The sequence below is a fragment of the Notamacropus eugenii genome, chromosome 1, assembly GCF_028372415.1.
Source record: "Notamacropus eugenii isolate mMacEug1 chromosome 1, mMacEug1.pri_v2, whole genome shotgun sequence".
Lineage (NCBI taxonomy): Eukaryota > Metazoa > Chordata > Mammalia > Diprotodontia > Macropodidae > Notamacropus > Notamacropus eugenii.
The window spans coordinates 465,085,107-465,098,666 of NC_092872.1; the positions used below are offsets into that span (position 1 = coordinate 465,085,107).

At 35.6% G+C, this 13,560-nt stretch overlaps 1 protein-coding gene across 3 annotated transcripts; it reads left to right on the forward strand.

Annotated features, from left to right (window-relative positions):
• Positions 1-3,274: 3,274 nt before the first annotated feature.
• On the forward strand, positions 3,275-13,150 carry CNEP1R1 (CTD nuclear envelope phosphatase 1 regulatory subunit 1). 3 transcript variants are annotated; one of them, XM_072632166.1, is made up of 6 exons: positions 3,275-3,460; positions 4,916-4,987; positions 9,170-9,243; positions 10,618-10,727; positions 10,842-10,896; positions 11,721-13,150. In XM_072632166.1, the coding sequence occupies exons 1-6, from the start codon at positions 3,436-3,438 to the stop codon at positions 11,760-11,762; spliced, it is 378 nt and encodes a 125-aa protein (XP_072488267.1). In that variant the 5' UTR covers positions 3,275-3,435; the 3' UTR covers positions 11,763-13,150. The 3 variants fall into 3 exon arrangements, with proteins under 3 accessions (XP_072488267.1, XP_072488268.1, XP_072488269.1); XM_072632167.1 differs by lacking the exon at positions 3,275-3,460 and adding an exon at positions 3,487-3,850; XM_072632168.1 differs by lacking the exon at positions 3,275-3,460 and adding an exon at positions 3,575-3,767.
• The last annotated feature ends 410 nt before the right edge of the window (positions 13,151-13,560 follow it).

Genomic DNA, 13,560 nt, shown 5'->3' on the forward strand with positions numbered 1-13,560 from the left:
ATTCACAGATACATATCTTGTGATATTTGTTCAATGAATTAATCAGTTTTCCTTAATTTTTTTCTCCCCTTTAACAATTTTTTTTAAATTCTTTGTTATAAGGAGTGACTCTTGGAGAGGTGAGTTGGGCTATAGGGAGAAATCTAGGCATTGTAAAAACAAGGTCAGTAAAGTCTTTTTTTTTTTTTATAAAAAGGGTTAATAGTATCATTATAACAGCTATTTATAACAAAAATTTTACTCCAATAGGGCCTTAGGAGCTACAGTGGAGTATGGTTAGAATGAATCCTCTTATATCAGATAGTAATGATTACCCAGATAGTCATACCTGTAGTCCATACTTCTTAAACTGATAACATCTCAATGAGATAAGGTATGTGAAGGACTTTGACATCTTTAAGAGTGCTTTGTTATTATTGTTATTATGTCACACCCAGTACCTCTAGGACCTTGAGACTTGAGTCTCCCATTACTGCCCCTCTAATGACCCTATATCCCAGTGTGTTGACATGGTTACCATGGGGTGTACAGGTTAACCTCAGCCCACGAATAAAAAAGGACTGGAGAAAATTGGGGTCAATGCCATACTACAGATATAGGCACAGAGATAACTCTGTTCAACACTAAGTTTAAAAATGAAAAAACAACCACAACAACAAAGTTGATATAACTTTTACATACAAAGAGGCGGGTTCAAATGGAGATATAATGCAAGTGTTTTATCACTTTTAATTTGTTAAAATGCATACTATAATAGTGTTTTCTTTTTGTCTAACTAATTAAATGTAGAAGGAGGGATATGGCAAGCCTGGGCAACTTAAAAAACTTTTAAAATGGGGTCTTAGTTTGGGATTTTCGTTACATCTCTTTGATAGGAGAAAAAGACTTTGACTGTGATCCTAGAAAGGGGAGAACATTCTGATTGGCTGAGTCCTGCCTTTTGGATTAGTTTATTGTAAGATCTGTACTCTTTAGACTAGGGTCTATAAGACTACAGAGACAAGAACAAAGACCTGAGGCTTTGGATTTGTGAAATGTTAAGGACCCAGTGGATACTGACATTGCAATTTATGAACCTGATCTAAGGAACTTTACAGTGAATAGTAACTCATTTTGTTTACCTATAGAAGTGTAAGTAGAATGAACATGGATTTGGAGTCTGAGCTTGAGCTCCAGGACAGCCTTTGGAAGAGGAGAAGTAGGTGGTTCCCACATTCAGAGAATCCTGATTCCCACTAGAAGATACTGTATCCCTGGTCTCCATCTCCAATACTGGAACCTTTCCGCTCCCTGCCACACACACAAGACTAGAAGGAATAAAGACTGCTTCTTGTTCCTCACTGTCATATCCAAACCCTTCCTCTTCACTCTCACTCAGCAATTTTCTTCCAAGTTCACTGTTTGTCTATTCAGATCCTTTTTGCTGTCATCTACCAACCCCCAGGTCACTCTTCCTCCTTTCATAAACAGTTCAGTAGCTGACTCACAGTCTTCCTTAACACCCCAACCTTTGCCCTCATGGAGTGGATATCAGTGTACACTTTTAGCACCCTTACCTCCCAGCTCATCAATCTCTTTCAAATTATACGATCCATATTTTCACTTTAATTCAGTCACACACAGGTGTGGTCATATTCTTGATCTCAATATGATCCAGAACTTTGAAATTCCTAAAATTAGAAAGACCCAGTTTCCAATCCTCCCACAGCTACTAGCTGCGTGATCACGGGCAGCTGTTTAATCTTCTCAATTTTTTCATCTATAAAATAAGACTACTAAGAAGTAGAATCATAGATTTAGAGTTGAAAGGGGCCTGAGAAGCTCAAATCTTTTATTTTACAGATGAACTAACAGATACAAAGAGAAACAATTTATCCAGACCACACAGATACTTATAATATCTACTTGCCAAGTTTTTATAAGGTTCAAAGGGGTTAATGTCTGTAAAGGGCTTCACCAATTTTAAGAAGTGCATTACTTGTAAATTATTATTTAATATTAATTATATTTATTTTTAAATTATTAAATCCTATTCAATCATTAATTAACAAAATAAAACTTCTCCAATAGAATACAAGCTCCTTTAAGTCAGCAATTGGTTTTATTTGTTTTTATCACTAGGATCTGACACAAAATAAATACCTAACGAAATGAATGCCTGTTGAATGAATATTCATTCATTGAATGGTGTCACCACTCGGTCGGTCCATAGGTTTGCCTCATCTCCAGGACAGGCAGCACCATAGATAGAGTGCTAGACCTGGGGCCCAGAAGAACCTAATTTGAATCTGGTCTCAGACACTTGTTATTTACGTTACTGGGCAAGTCACTTGAATTCTACTTGCCTCGACTTCCTCATCTGATAAATGGGAGTAATAATAGCACCTACCTCACAGGGTTGTTGTGAAGATAGAAGGTTTGATAATATTTATAACACAAGCTATATAAAGGCAAGCTATACAGGGAGTGGGGAGAGACATCATCAAACTGTCTTCAAAATCAACCTTTTAATAAGGTTGACTGCCCAGTCTTACTCCTGAACACATTCTCAACTTGAGATTTATCTCCTATTTGGCTCGGTATTTGGTTAGTTAGTGTTTTTGTAAATGTTACATTCATAGTGACAGTGATTTTTAAGTGACTGTTGACTTTAATTCAGGGAATATACGTGATTTGTCTCTCTATCCCTGACTGTACCTGACAAGATGCATTGCAATCTATCAACAAGCGTTTATTAAGCACCTGCTATGGATCAGATAGAAGGCCTGTTTAGCTGGATCACATAATGTTAGTGTGGAAAGACAGTCTGAGAACGGGTTGTGAAGGACTTGGAAAAACTAAAGAGGAGTTTATACTTTATTCTAGGGGGAAGGGGGCGGGAGGGAGGAAAGGGCGGCAATAGGAAGCCACTGTGGTTAACAGAGTACAAACTTCTTGTACTCTGTACCCTTGGTACCTGGGAAAATGCTATCCAGAGAAATAGGGAAGTCACAAAGAAAGAACAAGCTAAAAGGGGATGTTTAGGAAAGTGCTTCTTTCCAGCCACTGCGGGAAAGTAGACCCTCCAGGCAGTGACAGGGCGTTTGACAGGGTGCAGTTCCGCACCGGTGCAGCGGGAGGAGCCAGACCAGAGCAGGCGCAGCTCCTTCTGCGGGAGGCATTCGCTCACTGGGGGAGAGGGGGAGGAGCCCAATCCTAAAATGGCAGGGCGGCGAGTGTTCGCCTCAGCCAATGGGAAGCCAGGTTAGTTTGGGGTACGGTCCTGGGGCCCAATGAGCGAGGTGGGTGTAGGCGAGGGGCAGCCGGGCGCGGAGGAGGGGGTGAGGGACGGTTGAGACCGAGGCTAACTGAGGGGGTGGGGGGGGGTGCCGCGGGGCTGAGGCCGTGGTCGGGATGCGGACGGGGCAGCGGCGGTGACTGGAGCTGCCGCCCGACATGAACTCGCTGGAGCAAGCGGAAGGTAGGGACGCCGGCACGCTGGTGTCTGCCTATCCCCGCCCAGTGGGAGGCTGCTCCCCTCGGCAGGCAGAGGATGGGGGAGGGGGAGAGGGGGAAGCTGAGACCCCACCCCCTCGGCGTCCGGAAGCCTAGGCCCGGAGGAGCCCCGGCCCGAGGTGAGGAGAGGCGGTAGGGCGAGGCGGATGCACGTCCTGCGGGCAAGCCTCTGGGTCCTCCCAGGAGCCCCCGGGACAGCCCTGGCCCGGCCCCTCCGTCCAGGGAAAAGGCTCCGGGCTGTCGGGCGAGCTGTCTGATGAGCGTCGTGCTTCGTGAGTGTGCTGGTGTTTCCCCCAAGTTTAGACCATTAAACGACTCTAGTTCTGCCTCGCTATGGTTTCCGATACTAGCCGTGGTAAGGAAGGACTTCAGACTCTCCTTTTTGAATGAAAACAAAATTGAACTTGGCAGCCCTGTGTAAATTCAGGTCTTAGAATCATGCTTAGACATATCCTCAGGCGCGTCTTTTAAGTTTAAGACAGCAGCCTAGCCATTTTTGGTTATACATGTGTGTTTGAGGGTAGGGGGGCAGACCTGCGGGGGATCACACCGCTGGTAGGTGCCTGGACGTCGGCCCTCCTGATTCCGGGGCTAGGGCTATTCGCTGCACCACTTACCTGCCCCAGATGTTATATTCTCTTAAAAAAGACTATAAAGAGGCGCTGGGGAGGATGGGGGGAATCTGGGGAAAGCTCTGTACAGACGTTCCATCCCCAGATGCAGATCAGCAGCTAACGTACTGTATAGTCTTGAAAACTGTCTGGGTCGTGGAGAGATTAAACAACTTGCTTACACACCCAGTCCAGCCCTTCATCCTTTTCCTCTCTAGTTGAGGGGATCGCTCTTTAAATAATTCAGAGGCTGCCTTTGCTTTATGGGAGTGCTTTGAGCTAGTCATTTGTTATTGTTTCTAAAAAATGGCACAGCTGTTAATGCCATGAAGTTCAGTTTGAATGCCCCTTCCAACTTGGTTAGACATGTTTAAGTCTGTTTATACGTTTTTAAAGCCAAACGGTGTCAGCTATTTAGGGCATAGAATAAATAGAGGCAAAATTAAAACTCCACATGTTGTTCAGTAAAATGTTACTATGTGTTTAATTTCCAGTACTCAAAGGGTTAAAGAGAAATGCAAGCTTAGCTGACTCTTCTTGCAGTCTGCAGCAGAGAGAATTCAGTTGAATGTTCAACTCTGCTGACTCTGTCACTTAATATAACATAATGTATAGCTTTTCAGTAAGATGCCTCAGTTTCCCTATATGTTAAATGGCAAGAAGAAATCATTCTAATAAGTGCTTAAAGCTGAGGTAATGAAAAACATATAACTTAATGAGTGAGTGTAAACATTTTATAATAATTATAGTTCAGCTCAATAGACAAAACCAGTATCAATGACTAGTATTCTTAAATGTTTTTGCCTTAGATCTCAAGGCTTTTGAGAGAAGACTTACTGAATATATTTCTTGTTTACAACCTGCTACAGGACGTTGGAGAAGTAAGTTAGTTGAATGTTTTCTAAGAGAAGAGGAATTAATATTCAATATTTTTCCCTACTCAGTAGGAGTAATTTACTTTGTTACAAATTTTATGTAGAAAATGCACATTTACAAGATACCACTTCAGCTTTTTCATTAAAATCAACTATTCAGGTTATCTGTATCTTTGTCGTTAAAAGGTTTACATCTGTAATTATTTTCTAATTGATTTAAAATAAATGTAATCAAAATGCCCCAAATTTATGGTATTTTAGGCTACACACAAATTTCTTCAATTATTAATAATAATAGAAGTTTTAATTAGAAAAAACACTGTAGAGACCATGAAGTGAAAAAGAGAGCCTATACTTAATAAATGGTCTTTTTGGTACATACTTCTGGCAATTAAGGTAACATACAAATCTTCTGTTATCTTTATTAGTGTGTACTATAGTTCAGGCATAGTACAAAATTTAGTTTAAAATACAGAGTCTTTGCAGAAACTTCAAGATTAAAAAAATGTGATAACATGGATAAATTTCAACCTTTATTCTATTTTGTACATGTTCTGAATAATAGCCTCAATTTCTTAGACTGTTACTGTGGAAATTATGGTCTCACTATCTTAGAATCATACCATTTCTTAGAATCATATACCTCAAAGACATGGAACTTTCGAATTTCACTCTCTAACCACAACTTCCAATTTTTCCAACTCTCTTTTGCTAAATCTACTCTTTGCCATTGTAGATCTCCAGTCCTTTGATCCATCCATCCCTATTCTTCAAGTCTCTTTTTCTGTTTCCAACCATACTAATTTGCTTCATTCATTTTATATATGTGTATATGTATGTTAATCCTGACTCTGACTTCACTCACTGCCATTCCTACTCTTGATCTATTAATCTGTCTCTTTAATTTTTGATTAACTACCACTGGAGAATACCTTGTCCCCTTAACTGTCCATCAGTCATGGCCTGTGAACTCTCATCTCAAAATTAACTCCCTCATCCAGTTTCTCTAGGGCTGCTGAGTTTTGCTCAATAAAGTCATAATATCACATAATATATATTGTATGGTTTAAAACAAGATAATTTTATGACATATGTTGGACCCTAGCTACTGCTTGCCAACCTTTCTATAACATCCTTATTGACTTCATTTCTTATATCAACTAAACATTTTAAACATGTTTCTCATCTCACTGCCTAACTGCATCCCCGTTCAGAGAATTAAGGCCTAGCTTGCTCGTTCACTAAGAAGATTGGAATCATTCAGCGTAAGCTCTTTCAGCTCTCTTCCATTCTTCACAGATTGTAGCATCATTACCTCCACACAAGACAAGAGGTTGTCACTACAGTTCAGCAGTGCCCTTAATTTCATTCCATCCCACCTCTTTGAGACTGTTGCTCCAGCAATCAGCACATCTCATGCATCGTCGCTCTCTGCCTTGATACTAGTTTATAAACACATCTACTATAATCTTTGTAAAAAAAACTTGCTTGTGTCCTATCCAACTATCATACCATCTCTCTTTTGTTTACTGCTAAACTTTTTTAAAGTTATCTACATGAACCTCCACGGTCTCACTATTTACTCTATTCTTATTCCCTTTAATTAATCTGTAAGTATTTATTAAACACCTATTATATGGCAGAAACTATGGCAGGCACTGAGGTTCCATGTACAAAGAAAGTCCCTACTTTGAATGAGCTGACATTTTAATATGATATAATGTTACATTTTAACCCTTTGCAATCAGACTTCTCTCCCAACCATGGTAATGAAATAGTTCTCTCAGAAGTTACCAGTGATGAAATTTAATTGCCACATCCAGTGGCCATTTTTCCCCCCATTCACATGACCTTTTGACCTCTCTAGAGTTTCTGACACCATCCACTCCTCCTGGATACTTGCCTTATCAATTTCAAGACACCTTTCTCTATTGATTCTCTTACCTGTCTTAATCTCTCCTTTTACCAAAATAATCTTTTATCTATAGATAGATAGATTGATACATAGATAGATATATATAGATCTGGTCATAAACAGAAAAGATCAACAATCTTCAGTGGCTCCCTGTTGTCTGCTTTGCTTGGCATATGCGAATCTCCACAGTCTTAGGCCATTTTGTCTTAAAGCACTAAACAGGCCAAAATACTGTATCCCCCTGAAGATGCCCTATACTCTACTCCCCCTGTAACTTTACTCATGCTGCTCCCCTTTTCTAGAATGTCTTTCTTGCTCTTCATCACCTATTGAATTACTCCCTTTCTTTTAAAATGTAAACTGAAAGCCAACTGTAGCACTTTGCTTTGAAACTGATATGCTTGTACATCAAAAGCTATGTTATAATTTTCCTTATAACCTTATCCTACTACTAGATTGTAAACTCCATGAGGGCATGAATTATTTCTTATCTAAACTTTGCATCTCACTACCTACCACTGTAGCTGCTTAATGCTCTGACATAAGGAATATTTGTTAAATGAATGAATAGCTCCTACGTTACATCTCAGAAAGTCTATAACATTCAAATACTTTCCCACACTATTAACTCAATCTGCTGAATGAAAGCATTTATGATGTGTTTATTAATCCTTCTGCCTTTTAAAATGTTTGCTTTCAAATCAGTTTTGTTAAATATTGAGAGAACTTTATCATGACTACTTCTTTAGGAAAAACTGGTGGCTAGGATTTTAGTGTACATTTTATCAGATATTGTTAGAGCAGTCGTGTATATGTACTGACTAATGCCGTAGAGTTAAAAAAAGAAAATGATTAAACAGACTTCTCAAGGAATTGAATATTTTAGTTAATTGATTAACAGATTTAACCTGAAAACTGATTTTTTAGTTATTAAAGAAAACTTTTTCCCCTAGAACTCATACAACATTTATTAAGTTTGCCCTCTTATATGGGCATAATTCATGGCACCCCAGAAAAATTACAATAGTAATATCAAAGAGCACTGATCACAGATCACTATACCAGACATGATAATAATGAAAGCATTTGAAATATTGGGAATATTACCAAAATGTGACAGAGACATGATGTGAGCACATGCTATTGGACAAAATAGTGCAGTAGACTTGTTCGATGCAGAATTGCCACAAACTTTTAATTTGTAAAAAATGTAATGTAAGAAAAATATTTCAAAACTATATTAGTATGCTTTCCTCTATCAGTAAGCATAGCATAACGAACATAATTTAATCTATGAAGATTCAAAATCATACATTATTCAGACTTGCTTATGAATGTCATTTATATTAAAGTACTACTGACATAAGATAATGTGTATGAGAACATTTTTAAAAGTTGTAAAGAGCTATATAAAATGTATGATATTATTATTATAGATTTAGGACATTTTCCATATCCTCTGGAATTAATTTAAAATTATCACATCTCTATAATACATGAATTTTTTTTTTATTTGCCTCTGAAATTGTAGTGTAGCAAAAAAATCTGTATAGTTAAGAGTTTTGTGTCATATTCTGATATTGTCAGCTTGATTTCATTCTCTTTTTTTAAATCTGCATATGCCTTTTGAAATAAACTAAACAGACATATATTCTTTCCAATCTGTATTACTGTACATTTTGGGTGTTTTCCTTAACTTAAAAAAAATTAATGTGAGTTTTTTTATTATCATAAAGTTGTATTTTGACTTTTTAGGATTTCCAGAATAGGTATACTTAACCCTGGGAATCTTGCTTTCACAGAAGTGTTACTTTTTCCTATCTATAATTTATACTCTATATATACATTAAGTACCTTGAAGAAAATGCTGTACTTTGATTTTTTTTTAATTGATTCGTCTACATTTATTAAGGAGAAAAAAAATCTTTTAACGGTAGCCCTTGAGGGGCTCTCACATATGATGTTTTTATTTTATTTCTAAATTCAATATGTGTGTCCTATTTATATGATGTTTTTATTTTTCTTGGATTTTTTTGTTTTTAAACTTTTTAAATTCTGAGAAATCCAAGCCAAAATGGGGCATCTGTGTCCTTACTTGAATATTGGGAGTTCACAGTGGAGGTCATATGATGTGGCAAGTCATGAGAACTTAGGTTACTGCTTTCTTGATCTAATGTACTCTTTACTCAGTACTGCCTCCTGCATTTGTTAAGAACTGGTTTACCTGGTAGGAAGTTTATTTGTTTACTAATTTAGTTTTTATCTTTCATTAGTGATTCTTATAGTGGTGTCTGTCTGTACAGCTACTGGTGCCTGGAACTGGTTGATAGATCCTGAGACACAAAAGGTAGAAGTAATTTGTTTTTGTTTTTTTCTTTAAACATGTATAATGCTAATGAAGACTATTCTTTGTGTTCATTTACCAAAAGCAAACTATTTGGTAACAATTTTTACAAGGAAAAACAAACTATGGTATTTTCATCTATGATTTTGCTTGATATAAAACTTTTTGCTCAGAATTTATAAGTTGCAAGTTTATTGCCAGTAAGTTTTGTTTGTTTTTCAATATAGCACCCTCATTAGATTTTTTCAGTATAACATCTTATGAGAGTAATAATGTTTTTATTTTCACAATTTAATAAATCTCTGATTTTTCTCTATTAAGAAGGTCACCTATGGAAGGTATGCCTATAACTTTTTAAGCAATTTAAAAGGAAAATTTAGTGATACAGTCATAATTTTCTCATGTAAATGGAACCATAGGATCTTTATGTAATCCAAGAGCTTACTTAATATGTAAGGTCATTAATTATGCCATCTGGGACAGAGGCATAAAAAGAAGAGCCGTTAGAGCTAGACAGGACTGGGCCTTTGTATTGACAGTAGCCTTACTAGATCTAGCAATAATATCATACTTGGTACCATTCTCTGACATGAAACATCTTCTCTGGTAAAGCTAATCTCTCAAAATCCATTAATGTATTAGATGCACAGTGGAAAGAGTGCTGGGTATGGAATCAGAGGATCTGGGTTAAAAATCCCAGCTCTGTTACTTGAAGCCTACTTGGGCAAGGCACTTAACATCTCAGGGATGTAGTTCCTCATCTATAAAATGAGAAAATTGGACTTAGATGACTTCTAAGATCCCTTCCATTTCTAAATTCTATGCCTTTACATTGAAATGACCTTTCTGCTTATCTGAACCCAACATCTTTCTCACTTCCATCACAAAAATCTACCTCTTCATTGAAGTCCAAGTTAGTAGTCTCCCTCTTCTCTGAATTCCTACGTCATTAAGTTGTATGACATGATTTAGCACTTATATATACACGGTCTTATATTGTTCACCCAATTTGTTTCCTGTTAGTTTAATCTTCTCAGATATATTTTAAGGTCATGTAAGATAGGCTCCATGTTTTGCCCTTCTACTTAGCACTGAATAAATATAAGTGTTTTTAAAATACTAATTAAGTGTGTATAGTGATAGTACTCATTTTGGCAACGTAGTGAATGCTAGGGATAAGGTAAGCTATATAAATGATGATAAATTTTGAATGCTCAACTAAATTTTTACACAGCATAACAATAAAGGAAACAGGGATCATTTAAATTACTTTGTTAGCTTAGAAGATAAAAGGATTAAAAGGAATATATAGATAAAGAGTATAATTTAAACAATAACAGTATGATTTTGAAAATAATTGAAACTTTTTTGATATAGGTATCGTTCTTTACATCTTTATGGAATCATCCATTTTTCACAATCAGCTGTATCACTCTAATAGGGTTATTCTTTGCTGGAATACACAAGAGAGTGGTAGCACCATCAATGTATCCTTTAAATGTGGCTGAGTTTTATTCTGAAACTGCTATTAAAACACTTGGCTAACTTTATTTTTAATTTTCTCTAAACAATGCTATTTTCCTTTGACCATATATATGCAGCATAGCAGCCCGATGTCGAACTGTGTTAGCAGAATATAATATGTCTTGTGATGATGTAAGTAAATTTTGTACTTGTATGTCATACATAAAATAGATTTTTTTCATGCCAAAGATATTTCCATATTAGCCATGTTGCAAAAAAAAAAAAAAAATCAAGAAAAGTAAGGAAAATGAAAAAAATATACTTCAATCTGCACTTAAAAGTTCACCAATTCTCTAGGGGTAGATAGCATTTTTCATTATGAGCCCTTTGGATAGGTGAAATAATTGATCTCAGATTCAAAAGAATTTTAAAATGTGATTGACAACTTCATCATGGGATCTATGTTTGGGATGGTGTATTTATAACTAATGGAGTAGATTTTATTTTTAGCTAGCATTAATTTTATTTCTATGTAATGAAAAAGGGAAAAAAGGTTTATACACAAATTTTTAGGAGCACAAGTATATTTATTTTGTTTCTTTTAAAATATTGCTTCTATAATAATTTATTAACCCTAAATTCAGTGAACTGAATTACTTTGAAAAATCCCAGTATACCTTTAGATATTCAGAACTCCAATTTCCAGTGTGATAGAAATTTAGGTCAAATGTACAGCTTTATTTGTGTTCTGAAAATAATTTTACATGGTGATGAACATAAAATATTCCTCACTAATCACAATTGTTTGTTTTATTTAATGGATCATTGATTTTCAGGTAGTCATCAAGAAGACTTTAGAAGAAAAACCATTTAAAAAAACCCTTGTGATTGAAAACAAAGTTGATTTCTAGGTCACGAATGACTACAGATGTTAGAAATATTTTTTAACATGTGTAAAGTTACTTTCTTTATAACAAAGCATATATTGAAATTTTTTTCCCTCTGTTTTTCTCCAGACAGGAAAGCTAATTTTGAAACCTAGGCCTCATGTTCAATGATGATCTCTATACATTATCATGGGACCTGAAACAGCCTTTCTTCAAAGAAGTGATCCAGCGAAAAGCCATACAGGATTCCTTTTACAGTTACTTATATGAAAGTCTTAGCAACAACTGATAAGAAGTGTGCAATATTAACCCAGATTGTCTTGATGATTTCTCATGTTATCAGTGCTTTTGGTACTTTTTGATTACCTATATTTCAGTATTAGTGTCACTTTAGCACTTCATTTTCTGCAAGACTAATTGCAGATGAAGTATGTGTCTTGGTTACTAAGTTAAAGCTTAGAGACAGAACCTCATTCAGTTTTTATAATGTATTTTTGCAAACTACTGTAAATAGCAAATCAATGCCAATGTTAAGCAAAGAGAAAACATGTTGTGTGGACCTTTGTTCTCCCGCACCAGTATTTAAGGAACACCTACTTGCCATTCCCACAGCGTTTTTATTAATAGTTACTGCACATAGCTGTATTGTTTGTTTTACCAGCTTATTCTTTAAATGGTATTGTAGGAAAGTAGATTAAAAAGCCCATCAAATTGAACTTAGATTGAAGGAAAACTCATCTCCATTATGTTGTAAGAAATTACAGATATTTTGAGATAAATTTTTTTGTTAAACTGTATACAGAACTTCAGCCACTATTGTGGTTTTACTTACTGGTTCAACATTTTCATTTATTGTTCAATATACTTTATAAATATGCTTTTAAAATACTCGTAAGAACACTTCACAGATTTCTGAATATGAAAATTCAGTTACAAATTATGTAGTGTTTGGAAATTCAGTAGTTGTATTGTTTTAGATATAGATAATTGGATTTTATGCTGTGGTAGTCATAACATTACACTAGTATTGCAGGTGTGTAATTTATGATTATATTCTACCATCTGAAAAGGTAATATGTTAACAGTGCCACAAAATAGTCTACAATTCTCACTACTTAGAGAGTAAGTGCTAATGACATACCGTGTATGCAGAATATCCACGTGTACTATAATAACCCATAAAATTAAACTACTGGGATTGCTATAAATATTTTAACATTCTGGAGGTGCCTTTTTACTTGTTTTTATGAGAAGGTTTCGAAAAGGTTTAAATTATTTCATGAGCATCCTTTTAATTTCATTTAACAAAATACCTGAAGTTTCAGCAACAATTTAATTTTTCAAAAAACTCTAATAAGGCTGCCATTCAGCTTAAAATTAATCTCCCAGCTTTCATGTATATAAAATGTTATTCTTTGATTGAACTACAGCAATAAAACCCTCAGCTCCTAAGAAGTCTGAGAGGATATTGTCTATTCTCATGTTTCCACAGTTTTATTTTCTGTAAATATTGTAGGTAAATATGTGCATAAAAATTAAACACTTATATATATATATAAGTATTCTGTTGGTTTTTCCTTGTATTACAAATCTATATGAATGTAGACTTTAAAATATGAAAACAATTTGTCCAAACATTTATTAAAAAGTTACATATTATACTTGAACTCTATACTTGAACATTCTAATTTTCAATCTTTGCTCTTTATGAGAAAAATTGGATTTTAGTACTATCGCTGTAGGAACTTTATTTAGGTCTCTTTACTTTTTTGGATCAGTTATTTCAAAAATTTATGGGATGCTTGAGCTAGATGGGAATTTAAAGATTACTTTATGTAAACCATCAATTTACATATGAGGGAACTGAATTCCAAACACTTTTAAGCTGAAATTATAAGCATAGTCTCTTGGCTCTATGTTCATTACTCTTTCAAATATACCCAATCAACCAGAATTAAGTTCTTACTAT